This window comes from Acartia tonsa, chromosome 4 (assembly GCF_053477335.1).
Source record: "Acartia tonsa isolate MP-2025a chromosome 4, ASM5347733v1, whole genome shotgun sequence".
Taxonomy (NCBI): Eukaryota; Metazoa; Arthropoda; class Copepoda; order Calanoida; family Acartiidae; genus Acartia; species Acartia tonsa.
The window spans coordinates 28,308,958-28,333,625 of NC_137263.1; the positions used below are offsets into that span (position 1 = coordinate 28,308,958).

Sequence of the window (24,668 nt, forward strand, 5' to 3'; positions counted from 1 at the left end):
TTTTTTTGTTGCCTTTTAGTACCTTAAAATCGACTTAATTTTTTTTTTTTTCAACTTAAATTACTTAAAAAATAAGAGGTCTACAAAAAAACCGATTGCATATCTGAATTCTATGAAAAATTTTACATCTACTACTTACTAAAAGGACCGGGTAGCTATAAAAAAAAAGTTGATACAACTTCTTTAGAAAATCAAAATGCATGGATTTCAATTGTTAAAACAAGAAAATGAAGTGAATAATTGCTATAACATAAGTAATAAAAGAAACATAAATCATGTGCATTTGAAATTCCTTTTGACAAAATTCGGTTGGATATACAAAAAAATTTACTTCACATGAAATTAAGTAAATTAAAATGCCTAAATAAAAGTATTTCACAGTTATCTTGATAAATCAGCGTCTTCATACCCAAAATGCCCATTAGAACCTCGGGAACGGCAAAAAACGTAAAAAAAATCTGCCTTTGGCGGTGAATAACGGCAAAACCGTTCGGTTTTTGCGGTTTTTGCAGAAATAACAAATGATGTGTCTTGAATAGTTCTACAAAAATGAAGAAATAGTCTATGGCCCTATAACAACTCCTTCCCCCAAAAATGGGCAAAAAACATCATTTTTCAAAACATGCACAGGGTGTCCTAAAAGTGTAAAAATTTGTAAAATAGGCAAATATTATTGTTGTTAGTCAAAATCTGTATCTATACGACAGTTTTAAGTAACTTAAAAATAGAAAGAAAAAAATTTTATAAATTTTTTTTTCTTCTCATTTTTAAAAAATACAGGGTGTCCAAAAAATAGGAAAATATTGATCAGGTCAGAAAACACTATGGCCAAACATACTAAGACACATATAAGAGTAATTTGAAAAAAATATCCAATTTGGACCAAGTTTTAGCTCTACAGACACAAAAATCACATTTACAGGGTGTCCAAAAGTGAAATTTGACAACCTTATAGTCCCTGGTTCTCCGAACCAGGGAGTAAGGGAGGGGACAATGGGCAATTAATTCAATTTAAGAGGGTTCGCTGAAAAGCAATGAAAACCAGATTTATCAAGAAAATTTTACCAAAATTGTAAAGGGATCATGGTAACCTAATTTAGAACAAAATTAGTTCTAAGAAAAAAATCATTTACTTGAAAACTAAATTATCAACACATCACAATGTAGTAAACATTCTGTAATTAATCACTAGAAAAATCTTGTTTAGAACTACCTCAACCCTTCTGATATATTTATAACTGACCCCTAAACTCAAGCGGTTCTTAGATTATTTAATACATAAATATCACAGTAGAGTTTCTATACATGAAAAGACATTTTCTTGGGAAAAAATATTTGTTAAAACCAGCGATAAATAACAAACTTTTCTGTCTGCATATTCAAAACTAGCTCAGCTAGTTAGCGGGGCATTAATGCGCAAGTCCCCAAAATCAGTAAGAATCCGCTGTATTCGTGCACATTCCCTTTAAGCCAGTCCCCAAAGTCTGAGACTCCTTAAAAATTGAATATTCGATCCATTGTCCCCTCCCTTACTCCCTGTCTCCGAACCGTTATATACCACATATGCCCACAGATAAAACACAGGATTTAAGCCAAAAAAAATGATTTTTTTTCGGACAGGTATTTTGGGTATTACGCTAGATATCCAAAATACATTTTTTGTTGGACACCCTGTAAAATTGTAGAGTTTTGGCCAAAATAGCATTATGTGCACTTTTTACATCATTTTGGTGTATAAAATGTATGGGTTGGATGTAAGATTGATGAAAAAATAAATTTTTAAATTGTGAAAAATTTTTGTTACCTACCTTCATAGATAGCTAGATATCTAGACATCCAGGGACTCTGAAACTTTTTTTTGGCCATCCAGCATCCTTGAATTACCCAACGGACCAAAATATAGAGTATTAACAAAATCGGAGAGGTAGTGCAGAAAAGTGGTACACTTGGCAAATAATGCATTATATCTATAATACAAAGTAGAATGATGTCTGTCCGTCTGTCTATCTGTCTGTCCCTTAGGATCTCGGTAACCACTGAACCGATCGGATTCTACTCTTCATGGAATATACCTACTGGTCCTGTGGTGGTTTTAGGCTATTTTCTTGGGGGGTGGAACACCCCCAAACCCCAAAACAAAAAAATCCCCCCACCAATTTTTTAAAAATTATTTAAGATAGTGGTGGAGTGGGGGATTTCCAGGTAATAAATATGTAATTATACCTCTTGGGGCAAAGCCCCTAGAGGCTAGAGGCGAAGCCGCTAGTGTACATATAAATTAGGATCATCTTTTAAAGGGGGACGACGTATTGAAGCTTTTTTGATGCAGGGGGGGGGGGGGGTTCTCCGAAACCACTTGATGAACCGTGTAAATTTTTTTGACTTAATCTTTAATGGGTATGAACATCTCATGGTTTCGAAGTCAACCCCTTAGTCCCCTGGGGCTAAAACCTAACCTTAATTTTCTCAGAAACCATTTGACCTATAGGGATGATTTCTTAAACTTAAGCTTTTATGCTTATAAGCGAAGCTCTAGTTTAGAAGACACCCCCCTGCCGCAAACCCCTAGCCCTCAGAGGATAAAAAAACCCATAAAAATGAACCAAACATTAATTTTCTCAGAAACCATTCGACCAATAGAGATGATTTCTCAAACTTAAGCTTTTATGGTTTTAAGCAAACTTTTGGTTTAGAAGTCACACTCCTGCCGCCAACATCTAGCCCTCTGGGGCTCAAAAAAACCTAAAAATGAACCTAACCTTAATTTTCTCAGAAACCATTTCATCAATAGAGATGATTTCTTAAACTTAAGCTTTTATGGTTTTAAGCTAACTTTTGGTTTAAAAGTCACCCCCCTGCTGCCAACCCCTAGCCCTCTGGGGCTCAAAAAAACTCTAAAAATGAACCTAACCTTAACTTTCTCAGAAACCATTTTAACAATAAAGATGATTTCTTAAACTTAAGCTTTTATGGTTATAAACTAACTTTTAGTTTAGAAGTAACACATTGCCGCCAAACCCTAACCCTACGGGGCTAAAAAAAAACAAAAAATTAACCTAACCTTAATTTTCTCAGAGACCAATTGATCAATAGAGATGATTGCTTAAACTTCAGCTATAATGCTAAAAAACTAACTTTTAGTTTAGAAGTCACCCCCCTGCCGCCAACCCCTAGCCCTCCGGGACTCAAAAAAAAACCTAGAGATGAACCTAACCTTAATTTTCTCAGAAACCAATTGATCAATAGAGATGATTGCTTAAACTTAAGCTATAATGATAATAAACGAACTTTTAGTTTAGTTACCAGTAAACACATTATTAAAAGTTCAGATATTTTGGGCTAAAGCTTTTATGCGTATAAACATTTTTTTTGTTTGGCAGATATATGGTTATAAACTAACTTTTAGTTTAGAAGTCACCCACCCTATAGCCCCCCTGGGCTCAAAAACCCCCTAAAAAATGTACTTAAACTTAAATTTCTAGTAAATTTTTTAAAAAAGGCTTTTAGAGGAAAAACCTAACCTCAGTTTTCTCAGGAACCGCATTTATTTTAGACTTCAGCTGTTATGGAAAAAAAAGCTTTGATTTAATGAATAAATTAATAAATATATATTGGAATATTTTAGGAGAAAAAGGATGTCAATCAATTTTGTAAGTGTTAGGACTTGATACTTTGTTCATTAAAAAAAATTAAAGCAAAGCTTTCCTTTAATTAGGTTTGGTCTGAGGTTTAGCTTTTTTTGTCAATTTTGACATATTATAATTGTCCTATTGATTTTTAACTTTGCATGATAATTTCTATAGCATTTAGGTACGATTTAAAAAAACGTAGATACTCCATAATCATTAACAGAAAGTCTAAATGTCCATTTAAAACATGCTGATTTTTAACTTGTTGTCATTTTTTGTTTATCCTTCCTCATCATTTAAAAGCTTCTCTTCTATGGACGTTGTCATCCTTGTTTATTTAACATGTTTACAAGCAAAGGTCAAAAAGACATCTTTTACTATCGAAAAAAAGAATATCCTACAAGTAGTGGTAACAAATGTCAATGACTTCTAAACAAATGTTTAGTTTTTACACATAAAAGCTTTTGTCCAAAATATCTGAACATTTAATACTGTGGTTACTGAGATTAAGTAACTTCTGAGCTAAAAGTTTTGTTATAACCATAGAAAAAATCTACACAATTGATCAAATTGTTTCTGTGAAAATAAAGGTTAGGTTAATTTTTAGAGGGTTTTTAAGCCCAGGGGGGCTAGGGGTTCGGGGCAGGGGGGTGACTTCTAAACCATAAAAGTCTAAGTCCTAAAAATCTGCTATAATGATCAAATGGTTTCTGAGAAAATTAAGGTTAGGTTCATTTCTAGAGGTTTTTAGAGCCCCGGAGGGGTAGGGGTTTGCGGCAGGGGGGTGACCTCTAAACAATAAGTTAGTTTATTAGCAAAAAAGCTTAAGTTTAAGAAATCATCTCTCTTGATCAAATAGTTTCTGAGAAAATAAAGGTAAGGTTCATTTTTAGGGTTTTTGAGCCCCGGAGGGCTAGGGGTTGGCAAAAGGGGGTAACTTCTGAACTAAATGTTAGTTTATAAGCATAAAAGCTTAAGTTGAAAAAATCATCTCTCATGATCAAATGAGAAAAATAAGGTTAGGTTCATTTTTAGGGTTTTTTGAGCCCCGGAGGGCTAGGGGTCGGTGGGTGACATTTAAACTAGAGGTTCGTTTATATGCATAAAAGCTTAAGTTTAAGAAATCATCTCTATTGCTCAAATGGTTTCTGTGAAAATTAAGGTTAGGTTCATTTTTAGGGTTTTTTTTGAGCCCCGGAGGGCTAGGGGGTGGTTGTATGGAGTTGACTTTGAAACCATAAGATGTTCATACCAATATAAGCTTAAGTCCAAAAAATTTGCATGGTTCATCAAGTGGTTCCAGAGAAAACCGGAGAGCCCTGGAAGGTTAGGGGGGTGACTTCTAAACTAGAGGTTCGTTTATAAGCATAACAGCTTAAGTTTCAGAAATCATCTCTATTGATTAAATGGTTTCTGAGAAAATTAAGGTTAGGTTCATTTTTAGGGTTTTTTCGAGCCCCGGAGGGCTAGGGTTTATGGCGGGGGGGGGGGGGGTGAATTCTAAATTATAAGTTAGTTTATAAAAGCTTAAGTTTAAGAAATCATATCTTTTGATCAAATAGTATCTGAGAAAACTAAGGTTAGGTTAATTTTTAGGGTTTTTGAGCCCCGGAGGGCTAGGGGTTGGCGGCAGGGGGATGACTTCTAAAATAAAAGTTAGTTTATAAGCATAATAGCTTAAGTTTATGCAATCATCTCTATTGATCAAATGGTTTCTGAGAAAATTAATGTTAGGTTAATTTTTAAGTTTTTTTGAGCCCCGGAGGGCTAGGGGTTGGCTGCAGGGGGGTGACTTCTAAACTAAAAGTTAGTTTATAAGCATAAAAGCTTAAGTTTAAGAAATCATCTCTATTGGTCAAATAGTTTCTGAGAAAATTAAGGTTAGATTAATTTTTAGGTTTTTTTGAGCCTCATAGGGCTAGGGGTTGGCGGCAGAGGGTGACTTCTAAACTAGAAGTTAGTTTATAAGCATAAAAGCTTAAGTTTAAGAAATTATCCCTATTGGTCAAATGGTTTCTGAGAAAATTAAGGTAAAGTTAATTTTTCGGGGGGTTTTGAGCCCCGGGGGGCTCGGAGGTGGGGGTTGACTTCGAAACCATTAGATGTTCATACCTATAAAAGCTTAAGTCCAAAAAATTTACACAGTTCATCACTAGGATTTTTAATTCTTTTTCTTCAAAATTGTACCCCTACCCCCCCCCCCCCAAAAAAAAATATAATGTCCATAAAAAAGAGGTTAACGCCGTAATTTCCTAGTACTATATTCATTCTGTGTATCTACAAAACCTTTATTACTAATTGTTAACCTGGTTTAATTGAAGTAAAGGTAAGAAAGGTCTGAAAGATCTATAGGCCACCATCTCGTCATTAGGTATTCTCCAAGAGTTCACAACTCTCCACAAATAGGATGACATAGTTGCCTATCATATCATATAAAGACTAAGTTATCATTATATTTAATTCAAAACAAAATCATACATAAATCATCTTTGAGTTTTCTGTTGAAAAATTAAGGGGGGGGAGGGGAAGTTTTGCCACTTTCGCTTACTACGTGATTATTGGGCTAGGTATTAATGTGAAGCTATAGAAAGTTTACTTTTGGGTGGTAGTTCACGTATAGGTATATTTAAAGGATGCCTCTAAGAAATACAATGCTTTAACTGATGAAAGACTGCCACAAGTAGACCCAATACCCCAAATTTAAATCCTTCAGCTTCAAAAACAATAAAGTTTTAGGCATTTCAAAATGACATAATTTAACAAAAAGTTGGAAAAGTAACGGCTAACGGCTCAGCCGTTTAGCCATTTTTTTTTTGGCAAATCCATCACGAAACCTATCTGCCGGTAGCCGTTACTTTTTCAACTTTTTGTTCGATTTAGGGAAAATAGGCCTACCAAGGATTACTCATGCAAATTTTCAAATCGAAATTCGAATTCGAAGTGCCATTTATACATTGATTACGAGCTGGTTGCATTAACCCCCCCGGCCTTAATATTGTTTCATAAAATGTCATTTTGAATTCTAGTTTTTGGATCTATAAGAACCATTCCTGTGCTACGTATATTTTAGGAGCTACGTGGTAGAATGTTCCAACTTACTTAAAACTTTTCAACCTTTCTCACATTTTTTAATTAAAAACTACAAATAGCACAAATATGGCACTTATAAAACTAGAGTTTATGACGATTATAACGGTATGCATAACGTTTTTCTACTATTAATACAAGCCGCGCTATTTGAATTTTGAAAATGTGCACATTTTTTCCAAAAGATTAAATTCGTAAATCTTCTAAATAAGGCCTTTGGAAAAACCGGTTTTTAAGGCATAATTTGTCGAAAATCATTTTTAAACATTTGAAACATAAATGTCCCAGAATAAGTTTTCCAAATATATAAAGCATTTTATATAATTTTTTCATTTTCTATATCTAATTAAGTTTTTAAAAAACACATTTCTCTTGAAACACCCTGAAGTACCAGCAACTACCGGCTAGAACCATTTGAAAAAATGTTTTGGAGCAGCAAAGAGTATTATGTGGAGATAGGTTTCACCATGCCCAGCCATTAGCCATTACTTTTCCAACTTTTTGTTCGATTTAGGGAAAAAGACCTACCAAGGATTACTTATGCAAAATTTCCGATCAAAATTTGAATTCTAAGTGCCATTTATACATTGATTACGAGATGGTTGCATTACCCCCCCCCCCCCCCTCCCTAGTTACTGGCAACCTAAATTTATGACAAAAATAAGCTTATAATTTTGTTTCTAGGCCACGTAGTTTAATTTCAAAATTTCTAACATGAGCAATGAAAAAATTTTTATTGAAGATAAAATGTCATTTCAAACTGCCCAGGTAGAACTTTGGGGTATTGGGTCTACTTGTGGCAGTCTTTCAGCAGTTAAAGCGTGGTATTTCTTGCTGACTTCCTTTAATATTATTTTTTGGATAGGTCTCCAGGTTCAGGTGCTGCATGCTGGAAGGTGGTTTCTGGACAGGTAAAAAGATTTTAAAATTTTTGTTTGAAGAGTTGGAGATCAAATTTTGAAACGAAATATGCATCTTTTTGCATGTCATTAGGTACCATATCTGAAGAAAAAAATTAAAATTGGCCTGCATGTCCTGCAGGTCCACTCTAGAGAGGTAAAAATTTAAATTTCTTATTTGAAGAGTTAGAGGTTGACTCATAAAACAGAATATGCATCTTTTTAGATGTTATTTACATATCTGAGGAAAAATTAAAACCAGCCTCTAAGTTCAGGTCCTGAAGGCCTCCAGGTCCTGCAGGCCTGCAAGTCCACTCTGGACAGGTAAAATATCAAATTACTTATTTTAAGAGTTAGAGATCAACTTATAAAACAGAATATGCATCTATTTAGATATTATTAACATATCTGAAGAAAAAATTAAAATTGGACTCCAGGTTCAGGTCCTGCAGGCCTTCAGGTTCTGGTCCTGCAGGCCATCAGGTCACTCTAGACAGGTAAAAATCACATATTTTAATTGAAGAGCTAAAGGTCAACTTATGAAACAGAGCTGGATCTTTAAATGTGTAGCCGTTCGCGTTGCCGCTGCGGTAGCTGTAGCTGTGGCTGTAGCCGTTGCCATAGTCGTAGTTGTGGTCGTAGCCGTAGTTGTCGCCTAAGTGCTGCTAATAAAACATGGATTTTAAAAAGATTTTACAGCAGTGCAATGCCAGCTATACCTTGAAATATGTATCTATAAAAACTTCTATGGCCCACCCTAAAAAAAAAATTTTTTTAACAAAGAAATAAAGTTATTATGCCTAATTTTTAAAGTTTTTTTACACAAAATTCCAATTTTAATTTTTAAATACACTTTAAATTAAGAGTAAAATTTTATATTTGGAATTAAGAGTAAAGTTTATCTTCTATACACCTTTCCCCAAATCTTCCACTTTTTAAAAGTGTGCCTTTACTTCCGCTTATGTATTACATTATCAAATAATCGTAACGCTTATTATTGTAACAGCACAAACTGTCCCCTTTTCCGTTAATTTAATCATTAAACATTTCCTTCTTTCTATTTGCTTTTGTACCTATATTTTTTGCATTTTTGAGACACAATCAGGTTACATGTGGAAGAAATTGAACACCCCTGTTCCAAAAACACTGGCATGGCATGTCTACCTATACATTCCGTTTAGGGACGCAAGGGAAGAGATTCTTGATCAATCTTAATAGAATGTGGCCATTTATTCACTATAACTTAAGAAAATTTTTTGATTACTAATTTCTTAAAATAGTAATCATTAAAAATCCACCAAAAAGTGTATTTTAGGTATATATTTTAGTATTTATTTACATTTTAAATTGTCCCTTACAAGGTTTGGCACGCAACATACCGTATACGGACATGACAGGACTTTTTTCTCTTCATTCCGTGTCAGTACAAATAAAAATATACATCTAAATACATCCAAAAAAAAACCACTTGATAATTTGATTGTTATTTATAAAAAAACCTCAATTTCAATGATTTTACATTAAAATTATCAAAAGTAGCTGTCTTTGTGGCTTTAGCAACACTAATGGACTGTAGCCACTTTTAGCGTGGCCAGCCATGGCTTTGGCTACGGCTACGGCTACGCATTGCCAATATGATTTAAAGATCGCATTGTTTTTTTTGTGGCAACGGCAAAGCGTGGTTAATTTGATTTAAAGATTGCTATTAGGTTGGTGGCTGTACCTCTGGCCATGACTACGGCAACAGCTACACATTTAAAGATCCAGCTCAGAATATGCATCTATATTAATATATTTTAAGAAAAATTTAAAATTGGCCTCAAGGTGTAAGTCCTGCAGGCCTCCAGGTCCACGCTGGACAATTTCTTATTTGAAGAGTTAGAGGTCAACTTATAAAACAAAATTTGCGTCTTTTTGAATGTTATTACCATATCTGAAGAAAAAATTAAAATCGGCCTCCAAGTTCAGTTCCTGCAGGCCTCCAGGCATAATCTGTTTTGTAAATTGACCTCTAGGTAACTTTTTAAATAAGATATTTAATTATTTTACCTGTCGAGTGTGGACCTGGACTTGGATGTCAATTTTGATTTTTTCTTTAGATATAGTAATAACATTTAACAGGATGCATATAAATTCTGTTTTATAAATTGACCCCTAACTTTTAACATACGAAATTTGATTATTTTACCTGTCCAGAGTGGACCTGGAGGCCTTCAGGACCTGGACTTGGAGGCTAATTTTATTTTTTTTCTTCAGATATGGTACTGACATTCAAAAAGATGCATATTTTCTTTTTAAAATTTGATCTCTAACTCTTCAAATAAGAAAGGGGGGGGGGGGCGAAAGTGACACACATAGCGATTCTAGAGCAAGAAACTTTAACTTTCAGCAATCAACAAACGAAAACTTCAGTCCTATGTAATTTTGGGTCCAGAATCATAATCTGTTAAAACTAAAATCCTATGTCTTCCTATTTGCAATAAAATCGCATTAAAATTGCAACAAATATTTGCGATACCTTATTTTCATCTTATAAGAAACAATAATCCATTTTGCTAAAACAAAAATTAAAGTTAACCATTTATTCATACTTTCATATCTTTAAATTTGCAAAAAAAATATTTTTTTTTTGCAGAATAATGCCATTTTTGTCAGCGATATAAAAAGTCTCCTTTAAAACAGATTGTTAGAAAAAAAGTAAATGTAAGCATTATAATATGTTTTTCTGAAGTCATTTAATAAATTTATACAGTAAAAACCGGAATTGTGCAACTTATTTGAATGAAAAGCCAAAAAACGTAATTTGCAAAAAAATTGCAACCCCTAAATCACCTAGAAAAATAAACTTTTAACCAAACTAAAGAAATATGTTTTAAAAAACATTAAAAAATATTAATCTTTTATAAAATAAAGTTTGTTTAAAAAGTTCTAATCAAATAGAACAGGGCAAAATTATTTTTTCAAAATGTAAACAAACACTTAACTTTGAATATTTCTATAGTTTTTCTAAAACTTAAAAATCAAATCGTACTCAAAATCAATGTTTTGTTTGTTAAATCTTCTTGTGGCGAGATTTTTAAATGTTATTTTTTTATATGTATTGAATAATCATAAAAAAAAGAAAAAAAATTGCATTAAGCCGATTCAAATATATTAAATATTTCCTTATTAAGGCAGCAAAATAAAAAAAGGTGTTAAATAAAAATTATCTATTTTTATTTTTTAAGCTGTATAACTTTTTAAAAAATTTAAAAACATGATTTTTGCAAAAATAGATATTTTTTCATTAAAAGGAAATATTGTTTTTCTAATCAGCTGTTATCAAAGAATATATCGTTTTCTTATGTTGGGCTAAGAATAGTAATTTCAAGGGATCGACAGCCGCGCACAGCCTAAAATTCCGCAGGTGTGCAAAATAAGATTTTAATAAGGAGAATTGTCTGTTAAGAAACAAATTTAGTTATCCTGCTTAATTTTATAAAGTTATAATATGATGATTTAACTGAGGCTTACCCGCAGCTGCTGAACCCTGTTAATTTTAAAAACTATATTCATATTAATAAGATTAAGTTTGAAATTTGCAGTCACAGGAGCCGATAAAATTTTCCTGGTGACCGGGAGGATCATACTTGAATCATAAATTTAGATTGCACTCTCATTTTAATTGCGTGAAAGATTGAGTTACGCCCTCTGTTCCCTCCAAACAGTAATTATTTGGTCGCCCCAAAATAGACATTAAAAAACAAGGATGACAACATCCATAAAAGCGAAGCTCTGAAACGGTAGGAAACAAGGTTAATACCTTTAGATTGTCAGAACTCATTAATTAATATATAAAAGTATAAAAATCGAAAAAAAGTAAATTTGTTAAAAATACATGACAATGTTTAAGGACATACTTACATTTTTAGGACTTGGTTATAGAGATGCTTCACTTATGAAATTGTAATTTGTTGTCCTAGGAATCAGTATTCCAAAAATCAGCTCAATTGGATAATAACATCACATACAAATTTGTTGTTTAAAAGTAAAAAAATCTACATGTTTAAAATGGACGTACGGACATTCTAGTATTGAATATAGAGTTGCTTCGCTTTCTGAATTGTACCTTACTATAAAAGGAATCACCCTTTAAAGTTTCAAATTTATAGGACAACTCTAACATGCCATTATTAACGAAAAGAGCTATCCGTTCCGGACGAACGGACGGACCGACCCTAATTATAGAAAAACTCGCTTTTAAAAATGCATCTATAAATTCTAAAGGATAAATAAGGGCAGAAAAATAGCCTAAAACCACCTCAGGACCTACAGAAAGCTTCAATGTAAAGGAGAACCATATCGGGTCAAAGGTTAGCAAAAACCTTTGCCTCAGACAAAAAAAGCTTACTACTTTATATAGTAACAACTGCGTCCTAAGTATCTTGGGATATTTGAAGGGATATAAAAGGGCAAATAAATAGCTTTAAACCAACGGACGACTATTAAATAAAATTAAAATAGCATAACACCTTCCCAAAAATAAGAAGCTTCGCTGTAAAGGAGAACCATATCAGTCCTGATTATTCAGTCCTGACACTATACAAGTGTTAATGTCCGTTTGCCCTCCGTTCCAGAGCTTCGCTTTTATCGATGTTGTCATCCTTGTTTCATTTGCAAATTGAATAAATGTTTGCGGGAGATAATTTAAATTTCGTCTTAGTTACCGCAAAATAATGCGGCACTGCTATGACTGTAATAAAAAAAACTCCAATGCTGATTGATTAACACTTTTTTTTATATATGATTATATCTTATAAAATCAAATACGAACGCTATTACATTAAAAATCTGTTATAAATTACATTAAATTAATATTATTATTTTTTTACCACTGGGAGTTAATAATGTGAATGTTGTAAAAATTATAGCAGACAGATCTAAATTTCAAATTTAGAAAGGTGAAATTTTCAGGGATATAAAAAATAAGTGCAGAATTTTATTCATTTAAAAAGATAATCTAATTAATTGTAAATAATCGTATTTCAATATAATATATTTTTGATAGGCAATATATTAACCCTAAAAATTGAAAGTCGTCGTAGTACTTTTAAGAATAAGGTTTTTAATTTTTTTTTAAAAATTAAATATCTCTGAAGAAGGGGAAAGAAGGATTTAACCGTAAATGAAAACATGAAATATAGGCCTTAATTATATCGCCACACTTTGCGGATTCTTGCGGAAAGGTGTGGATAGTATAATACGCCTCTGCCTTTAGGTGGACACTTTTTGAAACCAAAACTAAAAGTCAAAGGAACTCAACTAAAAAAAAGAGTTACAGGTCTGAGATTTTGCATGGCAGTTGCTTTATAGGGGTACAATATGGAACTGTGAAGAAACGGCGGCGCAACCGCCGAAAACCGCCGAGAAAATGCAAAAAAAAATTCGGCGGGAAACGGCGGTTTTCGGCGGTTGCGCCGCCGTTTCTTCACAGTTCCATATTGTACCCCTATAAAGCAACTGCCAAGCAAAATCTCAGACCTGTAACTCTTTTTTTAGTTGAGTTCCTTTGTTGACTTTTAGTTTTGGTTTCAAAAAGTGTCACTTTCGCCCCCCCCCCCCCCCTTTAAATTTTGACTTGTCCAGAATGGACCTGGAGGCCTGCAGGACCTGAACTTAGAGGCCAATTTTAATTTTTTCTTCAGATATGTTAATTACATCCAAAATTATGCATATTCTGTTTTATAAATTGACCTCTAACTCTTCAAATAGGAAATGTTAATTTTTAACTCTCCAGAGTAGACCTGCAGGCCTGTAGGACCTTAACTTAAAGGACGATTTTAATTTTTTTCTTCAGATATGGTAATAACATCCAAAATTATGCATATTTTGTTTTATAATTAGATCTCTAACTCTTCAAATAACATTTTATTTTTTTTACCTGTCCAGAAACCACCTTCCAGCATGCAGCACCTGGAATTGGAGACCAATCCAAAAAATGATTAAATATACGTAAACTTTAATCCAAAATAACCTATAGTCTCACATAAATACCTAGCCCAATCACGGAGTAAGTAAAAGTGGCAAAACTCCCTCCCTCCCCCCACCCCCCCACCTTGTCTCAATACAGTTTTTAGACCGTTTCTTGTTCCAATCCCAAGGAAGCATAGGTTAAAAAAAAAAACACCATGAAAACTGTAATCAAGGGTGGTACCGGGGACCCAATGAAGCTTATAAAACAGCAATCAATATATATAAGAGGGGGGGGGGGGGGGGGTTAATGCAACCCTCTCGTAATCAGTGAGCAAATGCCACTTAGAATTCGAATTTCGATCTGAACTTTTGCATGAGTAATCCTTGGTAGGTCTATTTTCCCTAAATCGAACAAAAAGTTGGAAAAGTAACGGCTAGCGGCTCAGCCGTTCAGCCGTTTTTTGCCTATTTTCAGGGTAAATCCATCATCAATTACGTAGGAATCGACTTTTTAAAACATATTTTTGGTTTAATTCATGTTAAATGATAGCAATAACCAATTTTAAAACTTCTAGTACCAACAGCTACCGTCTAGAACCGTTTGATAGCGTTTTGGAGTAGTAAAGAGTATTATGTTGAGAGAGGTTTCGTGACTAATTTGCAGTATAAATATCAAAAAAATGGCAAAATAGCTGAGCCGCCAGCCGTTAGCCGTTACTTTTCCAACTTTTTGTTCGATTTAGGGAAAATAGACCTACCAAGGATTACTCATGCAAAATTATAGATGGAAATTCGAATTCTAAGTGCCATTTACTCACTGATTACGAGATGGTTGCATTAAAAACCCCCCATATTTTTATTATACTTGATATCTTTGAGTTTGCTCTTATATGTTTAAAGGAGGGTAGGGAGATTGTGGCGTATCGAATAGCAAAATACCAGCAATTTTTTTGTGCGGTACTCCCTTAGTTTTATTTGGGTAAAATCTTTTTGGATGAGTCAATAACTACCCCAAATTTGGTATCTTTCATAAAAAAAGGTGACGGAACCGCAGCCGTAATTTTTGAAAAAAAACAACATGTTCCACAATACTACCTACTAAACAAACTAAAATAAAAATTAGTCACCTGTGTTATTTCTAATTTACTCCATATCAGATCATTATCGCTGATGAGATGTGCCACGATACCAGCGGCAAAATATGAAACCTCAATGTCACTGGATTGTAACAACTCGCTTAAAGTCATAATAAGAATATTGTCCATCAGATAGAAGCGCAAATGCTTTACCTAAAGTATTGATATTCTTTTATCTTTAACTCAATGAATTATCAAGAAGCATAGCACAAAATAAGGATAACATCATTCATATAAGCGAAGCTCTGAAACGATATGACATACGAAAATTAACTCTTGTAGTGTCAGAACTGTATATACAAAATTTAAGTTTTGACAAAATTAAACGTAAATTCTGTTTAAGGACATACTAACATTTTGAGGACTTTATTATAAAGATTCTTTGCTTATAATATTGTACCTTGTTGCATCAGGAATCAGTGCTCCAAACATCAATCGGATGATTTTATCACGTTAATAGTTATTACTTTCATCGTATTATAAACGGCTTTCCGCGGATATAGAATGTACAATTATAAGATTAAAAGCAGTTTTTTTAGACCCGAGGTGCCGAAGGCACGGGCTAAAAAAACTGGTTTTAATCTTATGATTGTACATTTTTATATTCGTAGAAAGCTGGATATAATACGATGCTAGACATAGTTTTTTCGTATTAATGAGAACCGGTTCCTATCCACCGGATTCGAATGAATACGAGAAAAATTGTTAAAAAAGTTATAAAATCAACATGTTTAAAATGGACATTCTGGTAACAATTACAGAGTTGCTACGCTTTCTAAATCGTACCTAACTACTACAGGAATCATCATGCAAAGTTTGAAATCGATAGGACATGCAGGGCGACCACCGCCTTTTTGATACTAATATTGAAAATAACGTACAACAAAAAAATTGCAATGAACACAATAACGTACATTTTTTTGAAAAAATAACGTACAATAACGTACCATAAAACACATATCTATAATACAAAGTAGCTTGATGTCTGTCCGTCTGTCTGTCCATCTGAAGCTTAAGATCTCAGTAACCACTGAACTGATTGGGCTCTACTCTACTAGTACATTTATAATACAAAGTAGTACAATGTCTGTCTGAAGCTTTAGATCTCAGTAACCACTGAACCGATTGGGCTCTACTCTTAAGGGAATATACCTACTGGTTCTGGGATGGTTTGTAATTGGTTTAAAGGAATTTTTTTATAATTACTGAAATGCTTGATTGAGTTGAGTTTTTTTTATGGAAGCTTCCCTATGACGTCATAAATCCCAGGATAAATTGGTAAAATGGCGCGCGAAGCGCGGAGAATTTTTTTTGTAGTTTTTATGAAATACAAATACATTAATGATTACTAATACTAATCATACATTACAGAAAAACGTACAATAACGTATGCTGAAATGTTCATATTGTACACCAAAATCAATAACGAACAAAAACGTACCAAAAAACCTAAAAGTGGTGTTCAATATGAACATATTGAACATAACGTACATAGTGGTCACCCTGGACATGCCTAAATTAACGAAAAAAGATATCCGTTACGGACGGACAGGCCGACCCTATTTACAGCGAAGCTTCGCTTTTATTAAAAACAAGGATGACAACATCCATAAAAGCGAAGCACTTAAACGGTAGGACAAACGGACATGAACACTTATATAGTGTCAGAACTGAATAATCAGAATATAAATGTATAAGAGTTGAAGCAAAATTGTAAGTAAATTTGTTGAAAAATTGCTTTATACAGGATAATGTTTATGGACATACTTACATATTTAGGACTTGATTATAGAGTTGCTTCGCTTATAACATTATACTTTGTTGTCCCAGGAATCAATATACCAAAAATCAGATCAATCAGATGATTAGATCACATAAAAATTTGTTGTTAAAAAAGTAAAAAATCAACATGTTTAAAATGGACGTACGGACATTTTGGTAATGATTATAGAGTTGCTACGCTTTCTAAATCGTACCTAACTACTAAAGGAATCATTATGCAAAATTTAAAATCGATAGGACAATTCTAACATGCCTAAAATAACAAAAAAAGCTATCCGTTACGGACGGACGGACGGACCAACCCTAATTATAGAAAAGCTTCGCTTTTAAAAATATTCAAGAAAACCTAGGGTGAGGAGGGGCATAGACCGATAAGGGGTTAATCCGGTAATTTTTGACCAACCTTCATAAAATGACCTTTATGTTCATGTTCCTTTCGAATGACAGAAAAAAAAACATAAAAGTATTGTTATTTATTAAATTTAGGGTTGGCAATCCAAATCCGAATCTGGAATACGCCCATTTTTTTGCCAATTTTTGAATCAAAATCCGAATCCGGAATCCTTTTTTTAATAGCAGATTCGGATTCTTAATTGGTAGGCTAAAATTAACGTCTTGAGTTTTTTAATACTTGTCATTATCATCATTATGAATATATAATATCTTTTAAAATCTGGTTCGATTCTCGGAAGTGAATTATAAAGAACGCCAAGAACATTAACTTTTTTAGGACATATGTACTATGTAGCACTTAATTTTTTTAATTAAAAAAAAGCATTTTAAAAAATTGCTAGAATCCGGAATCCGAATCAGGAATCCGTCAAAAATAAGAATCCGAATCCGGCATTTTTTTGGACGGATTCTTGTAAGAATCCGAATCCGGTCCAAAAATTTGACGGATTGCAATCCCTAATTAAATTGTCTACAAAAAAAAAAAGTATAAATGAAAATTTTGTGAGATGAATTTTAAGGGTACTTATTGAAAAATTTTCAGTAGGTGTGTAAAGATCGACCTACACAAAAATTGGTAAGACCAAGAACTGATCCGTAAAAACCCTTTTAACTAAGAATTGCCCGCTCTTTTCAAATCCATTGAAAGCTTTAAAATAGAGTTAATATTTTTTCAAAATGACCCGAGTTGGTGGCGGGGCATTTTCCGGTAATTAAAAAAAACAAATTCGATAAGGTCAATTTTCAGGTTTTCTTTGGTAAAATCTAAAATTCAATATGGGCTATTTAAGAATTACGTTACCGGATTAACCCCCCTGTGGGGTATTACTTGGTAACGACTTTGACTCCAATTATGACAAACTTCTAAAAGTCTTAGGATAAAGTCCTTTTAGGACCTGATAGTCTTTTCCGTAAGCTTACTACCTAATGGTCTTGGTTTCATTTGAAAATATTAATATTTTCCCATTTTTTTCTTAAAAAAAAAACAAAAAAAATAACCGGATAACCCCCCCCCCCCCCCCATTTTATCCTTATAAGTATTTTGAGATAAGTTTATTTACCTCGGCGATATTGTTAAATAATCCCAACACTTTAGTTTCTACAGCCAACTCCCCACGAAATGAAATCAAAACATCCAAATACAGCTTCATCCCATTTTCATTCAGAAACACTTGACAGGGCTTTGGAGAGTCGTCAGTTAAATTCCAAAGAGCAGAGAGAGTGAATTTAAGCGTAATGTCAACCATACTATTGTGCGTTCTCTCCTGGACTATAGAGAGAAGCTTCCTCATATAGTTTTCTTTAGATCCCAACTCACTGGTTTCATGTGTGGAAAACTTAGCAGCTGAAACCAAGTAAAAGTTTATCATTAATGAGAAATCACAAAAAAAAATTTCAATGTCAATGCAATTTGAAAAGTGAGGAAGCTAATGTTTTTTCTCAAAATAATACTTTAATAGGTAAAAAGTTTTGGTTGCCTTAAATTGGTAAAAGCGCCATTTAACTTTTCTGATATACATACGTATGGTAAAATCTAAACTAAAGAATATGTATCGATTTTAAAATTAAATTAAAACTTTTAACCTTGATTGACAATATAGGGCATTCTCACGGATTCGGATTGTAAAAATTAGACCAAAAAGTGGGATTCGAATTTTTCCGAAACTAAATACGGATTAATTCGGATTCGGATTATTTTAGCTTACTAAAAGCTTTTATAATGTGAAACGTAAACGAATAACAATTTAAAATTATTCATTAATGGTCTAAGGATTGTAAGAGAAAAGGTAACATTTACCTAAGATGGAACAAATAGTTACAGACATTCTTATCATATGCTGATCATACCATGAACATAAACAATCCAAAACAAGTCTTGTGCACCGATACCTATCAAACTCAACCTAAATAAACCTTGCAAGAACAAAAATATCTAGTCACTGTAAAAGCACGCATATCGTAACAGTATTATAATGCGACAATAAGAAAATAAAAAGAAATTTTTGATATTTCATAATAGACAAAAACTTAAAGAATTTACCTCTTGTAATATTCTGTAGCTGTAAATGGTAAGCAAAACATTCTTTTGTAATTGTTGATGCTGTGGATATCCCTCCATAGCTGCTAAATCAACCTAATAAAGATTAAGTCAAACCTAATATAAACAATTAACTGTTAATTATCTATCAAGGGGGGGGGGGGAGTTTTGACACATTTGCGTAAATTTGGAGTATAGGCTTAATCTTTAAATTGAGAGGATAGGTTATTAAAGATAAAATCATTCTTGTATGATGAAATACCCGCAACTTTAAGATTTTTTGAATAGGCCTCCAGGTGGTCTCTGTACTGTACAGGTAAAAATAAAAGAAATTTTTTTTCCTATACAGAGAAACATTGAAGCTCCGGAACCTAGAGGCCTATCCAAAAAATCTTTTAGTTGCGGGTATTTCATCATAACTTTAACTTTAACTGCTTGTCCGTACACGCAATTTTGTTTAACTGTAAAAATTATTTGTGAATTTATACTTATGGAATATAAATATACCTCTACAATTTGTCTTAGTATGCTCGGATGTAGTTGTTGACTGAGCTCGGCTTTAGACAGATTAAATAGGCAGGCAGTAGCTGCCATTTGTATATTAAAAACTGAAGGATATTCACGAGCGCAATTCACAACCAACTGAAAAAAATTAAATATTGGACTGTTCAATTGTGTACCTTTCCAGAGTAAAGACGTTACATCGGTTAAATGTTAAATCTTGGTAGCTTATCTGACATGAGACTGATTAAAAATAAATAAGAGGGGGGGAGGGGGGAGAGTTTTGACACATTTGCGTAAACCTGGTACCTTGACTTTATCATTGGACTGAGAGGATAGGATATTAAAGATAAAATCATTCTTACATGATGAATTTCAGGTATTATCCTCTTAGAATTTTTTTTTTCAATTTTGAAAATTTGAGTACACTCCCCCCCCCCCCCCCCCCCCCGACAGCGAACTATGAACTCTGGCCGCAGCGCTCGGCTCCCTAGCCTGCCTAGCCGCAGCGCCCCCACTACAGCCTGCCTAACCGCAGCGCTCGGCTCCTTAGCCTAAAACCTAACCTAACCTTAAAATAGTTGTTCGTCGTTGTTGGGGGGGGGGGGGGGGGGGTTAAGAGGATTACGCTAAAGAAGTTGTATCAACTTTTTTGCTTTTTATTTAAGATAGCTAGCCGGTCCTTTCAGTAAGTAGTAGATGTAAAATTTTTCATAGAATTCAGATATGCAATCGTTTTTTTTTGTAGACCTCTTATTTTTTAAGTAATTTAAGTTTTTTAAAAAAATAATTAAGTCGGTTTTAGGGTACTAAAACGCAACAAAATAAAATAAGAAAATGGCCAGTATGAACAAAAATAGTAAGATCTTTAATTTGACACCTTACTTTTAAAATTCTGTTGAGTAATTATTGAAAAAATCTATTTTTTTAACCTCGGTTTAATAAAAACTTTAGACCTAAATATTTTCTCAAACAGACATAAAAAACAATGCAATGTATCAGATATTTTTTAAACACAAGAAACAATAATGTATTTTTAACTGCATTGTTTTGAAGTTTATAAACAGACTGATGCATATTTGTTCATAATTTTTCATTCTTTACATGTTCTTTAATATCACTATATTTATTGTAGTATCTATTGTATATATTGCATGAACGTTCTCCTTTTTTTCTGGCAATTCTATAGGTTAATTTTATAGATTAAGCTTCCCGATTCGTCAATTTTTGCGATTTGTGATTGGCTAGTTTAGTAGTTACAATTCCTAAAATAACTTTTTATTTTTTCTATTTTTTATTACAATTTTTTAAAACTTTTTCAATTTTGCTTACAATGGATTCATATTATTTTTCTCATTCTAATGGTATATATGAACCCATATTTTTTATGTCTGTATGAGAAAATATTTAGGTTTAATGTTTTGATTAAACCGAGGTTAAAAAAATAGATTTTTTCAACAATTACTCAACAGAATTTTAAAAGTAAGGTGTCAAATTAAAGATCTTACTATTTTTGTTTATACTGGCTATTTTCTTCTTTTATTTTGTTGCATTTTAGTACCTTAAAATTGACTTAATTATTTTTTTTAAAAACTTAAATTACTTAAAAAATAAGAGGTCTACAAAAAAACCGATTGCATATCTGAATTCTATGAAAAATTTTACATCTACTACTTACTGAAAGGACCGGCTAGCTATCTTAAATAAAAAGCAAAAAAGTTGATACAACTTCTTTCACAAAGTTTTAAGATTTTTTTATAGTCTCCAGGTTCCGGAGCTGCAGGCCTCCAGGTGGTCTCTGTACAGGTAAAAATAAAAAAATAAATTTTTTAAGTTACAGGTCAACTTGTTTCATTTTTACCTGTACAGAAACCACCTGGAGGCCTGCAGCTCCGGAACCTGGAGGTCTACCCAAAAAAATCTTAAAACTTCGTGAAATTCATCATATAAGAATGATTTTATCTTTAATAACCTATCCTCTCAGTCCAAAGATAAAGCCTAGGTACCAGGTTTACGCAAATGTGTCAAAACTCCCCCCCCCCCTTATGACACTTAAAAACATCACAAAAATCTAAAGCTTCTATTGATTTTACCAAAAAAGTTCTGTTATTTTTTTTAATTTAGGAAGAAAAGTGCTGATTTTGCATATCAATCTTTCAAACGAGGGGCAAACCCTATTTTTAACTAGAATTGCCATACAAACAAATTACCTGAATTAAATCCACTCTTGGTACTGTACTATCTACTTTATTATCTCCAGTATTAGATGTCATCTTAAAAAGAAAGTACAATGCCTTGGTCATGTAAGTTGGTCTATCAACGTAACGACGTAACATCTCAAGAATTTGTGCTTCATTCCCAAATCCACTAATGACTAAAAAAAAAATAAGATTGAAATTACATTCCGATTTTAAAGATGATGGTAGCATTGATTAATAAATCACTTAAATAATAATAAAGCGAAATAAATTAACCTTTATCACCGAAATATATAGGTTGTGAAGAATCTGTAAACATAGGATCTCTACATATCTCATTCATTACCAAACCAAGAAATCTTATCTTATGACAGGAGAGAAACAAAATCAAATCTTTTATATTTATATCTTCAGTGCCTGAAATTGATAAAAAATAGATTAAACAAGGACAACGCTATATAAAATTTAATAATAAGATAATTGTATGTTTTAAAGACTAAATAACTTTTGCGTACAGTGCAGTGATGATAGAATTGAATAATAATAACTAGCGGCTCTGTATTCGGAGATATATATATGGAGAGACAAGAAAAGACTTATTTATAAATGTAAAATTGCCTAAATCCATCTCAGAACCTATAAGAATCTTCACTGTAAATGAGAACCATGTCAGTTCAGCGGCTAGCGAGATCCTTCGCTAAAGACAAAAAGCTTACTACTTTATATATTAAGATACACAAAAGTTTTAACTTTATTTTAACATAACAAGGGGGAAGGGGTATTAATGCCATTTCATCCTGAAATTCGGATTCTGAGTGTCATTAGCGCACTGACTAGGACCTGGTTAGATTAACTCCCCTTCTCTCCATTATTGCAATCAAAGGAGCAAATGGTAAGAATACAAGGATGACAACAAGCGCAACAAGCGCAAAAATTATGTATTGACATTAGGAAATAATAAACTAGAGCAGTGATAGAATGTGATCATATTCAATCTTTAAAACCTTTACCCTTCTAGCTTGAATAGGAGTCGAGAAAATCTAGGAATCGATCTAGCACCCCAATTAATGGGCTAATCTTGATAAAGCTTGGTTGAAATAAGTAGAATTCCAGCTGTCTATCTTACAGAAAAGCAGAGAAAATCACATTTCCCCCATTGTGTTACGGACTAACTGACGGACAGACAGACAAAGAGAATAATATGTATTAATATGGATTTACCTGAAATATCTAACGACTGCAATGAAGGTAAGCAAGTATGTCGTCTTAATAGAAGTCCAACTTGTATCCTAGCAAATCTTGATCCAACAGGCAAGGCATCACAAGGATCCCAATCTTCTTCATCAGAAATATCCAAGTGTAATAAACCACTTAACTCCGTTACAATGTCAATCTAAAACGTAATATTCACTTAATAATAAAAGCCTGGAATTAATGAACACACACGTAGAAACATTCATTAATGCCAATTTTGACCCAATTCAATGATCTTTGTTCCTTAATCTATATGAAGAAATATGCTTTTATAAGCGGATTTTTAATTCAAGTTTGTCTCCGCATTTTGTTATTTATTGTTTTGATTTGGAGCCATATTAAAATATTTTTGAAATACTTACCACAAGTTCTCTTTCTTCAATAGGAACTTTGATCCCAGACATTGACAGAGACTTTAATTTATCCTTACACTTTTTCAATGCTGATATATCTGTTACATGTGTACAACTAATGTTCAAACTTTCTAGATTTGGCAGGTCATCTACTACCAGTTCTAAACTGTTTTTACTAAACTCTGTTCTTGAAACATTTAAAGTCTAAATAATAATAATATACATTAATAATTAATTCAATCGATTACGTATTCAAAACAATATTTTTTTTAATAGATATCATAACTGGTAATTTGAAATACAGGGAAACAGGATTCAATTGGAGTTCCCTGAAAACACTGTGTTTTTCACATAAACATTCTTATAGTTAACAAATAAATAGCTTTTAACGAACAAGTACTTAAAATCTTATTTTCGAAAGTTTAGATATCGCAATTGGCTAACATTCATTTATAATCAATGGCTTTTAAACTGTTCGGCAAAAATGAAATAATAGTTATTCTTCGCATCGTATTATAAACGGCTTTCCGCGGATATAGAATGTACAATTATAATCGTAGAAAGCTGGATATTATATAATACGATGCTAGACATAGTTTTTTCGTATGGATGAGAACCGGTTCCTATCCACCGGATTCGAATGAATACGAGAAATATTATTTTTGTTAATTTCAACTTATCTTCCCAAAACCTACCTTTTTCAAGAATCCACAATCCGCTTTTTTTGTGGATTTTTATCAGAATCCGAAACTGAACCAAAAATTGACAGATTGACACCCCTAGCCTGATACGATTACTTTCATTAATCATGGAGTAAGGGAGGGGACAATGGGCACTTAATTCAATTTAAGAGTTTTCACTCAAAAGCAATGAAAACCAGATTTATCAAAAAAATTTTACCAAAATTGTAAAGGGATCATGGTAATATAATTGAGAACAAAATTAGTTCTAAGAAAAAAATCATTTACTTGAAAATTAAAGTACCAGTACATCAATATATAGTAAACATTCTGTAATTAATCTCTAGAACATCACCCTTGGAACTTCGTCAACCCTTCTCATATATTTTTTACTGCTACCTAAACTCAAGGGGTTCTTAGATCGTTTAATACATAAATATCACAGTAGAGTTTCTATACATGAAATGACATTTTCTTGGGAAAAATATTTGTTAAAACCAGTCATCTAAGGACAAATTTTTCTGTCTAGTTAACTCAGCTAGTTAACGGGGCATTGATGCGCTAGTACCCAAAGTCAGTCAGAAACTGCTGAATTCTTGCACATTCCCTTTAAGCCAGTACCCAAAGTCTGAGACGCTTAAAATTTGAATTTTCGATCCATTGTCCCCTCCCTTATTCCCTGTTCATTAATAGCTATGGGGGGTGGGGT

At 32.9% G+C, this 24,668-nt stretch overlaps 1 protein-coding gene across 8 annotated transcripts in view; it reads right to left on the minus strand.

Moving 5' to 3' along the window:
• The window catches only part of LOC145318072 (protein zyg-11 homolog), a 47,370-nt gene that overhangs the window by 20,443 nt on the left and 2,259 nt on the right, over window positions 1-24,668 (minus strand). For 4 of the 8 annotated variants that reach the window (XR_013879211.1, XM_080159410.1, XM_080159411.1 and 1 more), the window contains exons 4-13: window positions 23,289-23,483; window positions 22,894-23,065; window positions 21,949-22,089; window positions 21,685-21,848; window positions 19,481-19,615; window positions 18,977-19,069; window positions 18,734-18,839; window positions 17,997-18,280; window positions 14,695-14,856; window positions 5,936-6,049 (exon numbers count right to left, since the gene is read on the minus strand). Coding sequence is in view for 5 of the 8 variants with exons in the window: in XM_080159410.1 (XP_080015536.1) it covers window positions 5,936-6,049; window positions 14,695-14,856; window positions 17,997-18,280; window positions 18,734-18,839; window positions 18,977-19,069; window positions 19,481-19,615; window positions 21,685-21,848; window positions 21,949-22,089; window positions 22,894-23,065; window positions 23,289-23,483 (1,566 nt within the window). In the remaining 3 variants the exon portion in view is untranslated. Of the gene's footprint in view, window positions 1-5,934; window positions 6,050-13,535; window positions 13,568-14,694; window positions 14,857-17,996; window positions 18,281-18,733; window positions 18,840-18,976; window positions 19,070-19,480; window positions 19,616-21,684; window positions 21,849-21,948; window positions 22,090-22,893; window positions 23,066-23,288; window positions 23,484-24,668 lie in introns of those variants that run through there. The other 4 variants (XR_013879212.1, XR_013879213.1, XM_080159413.1 and 1 more) reach the window with 3 other exon arrangements.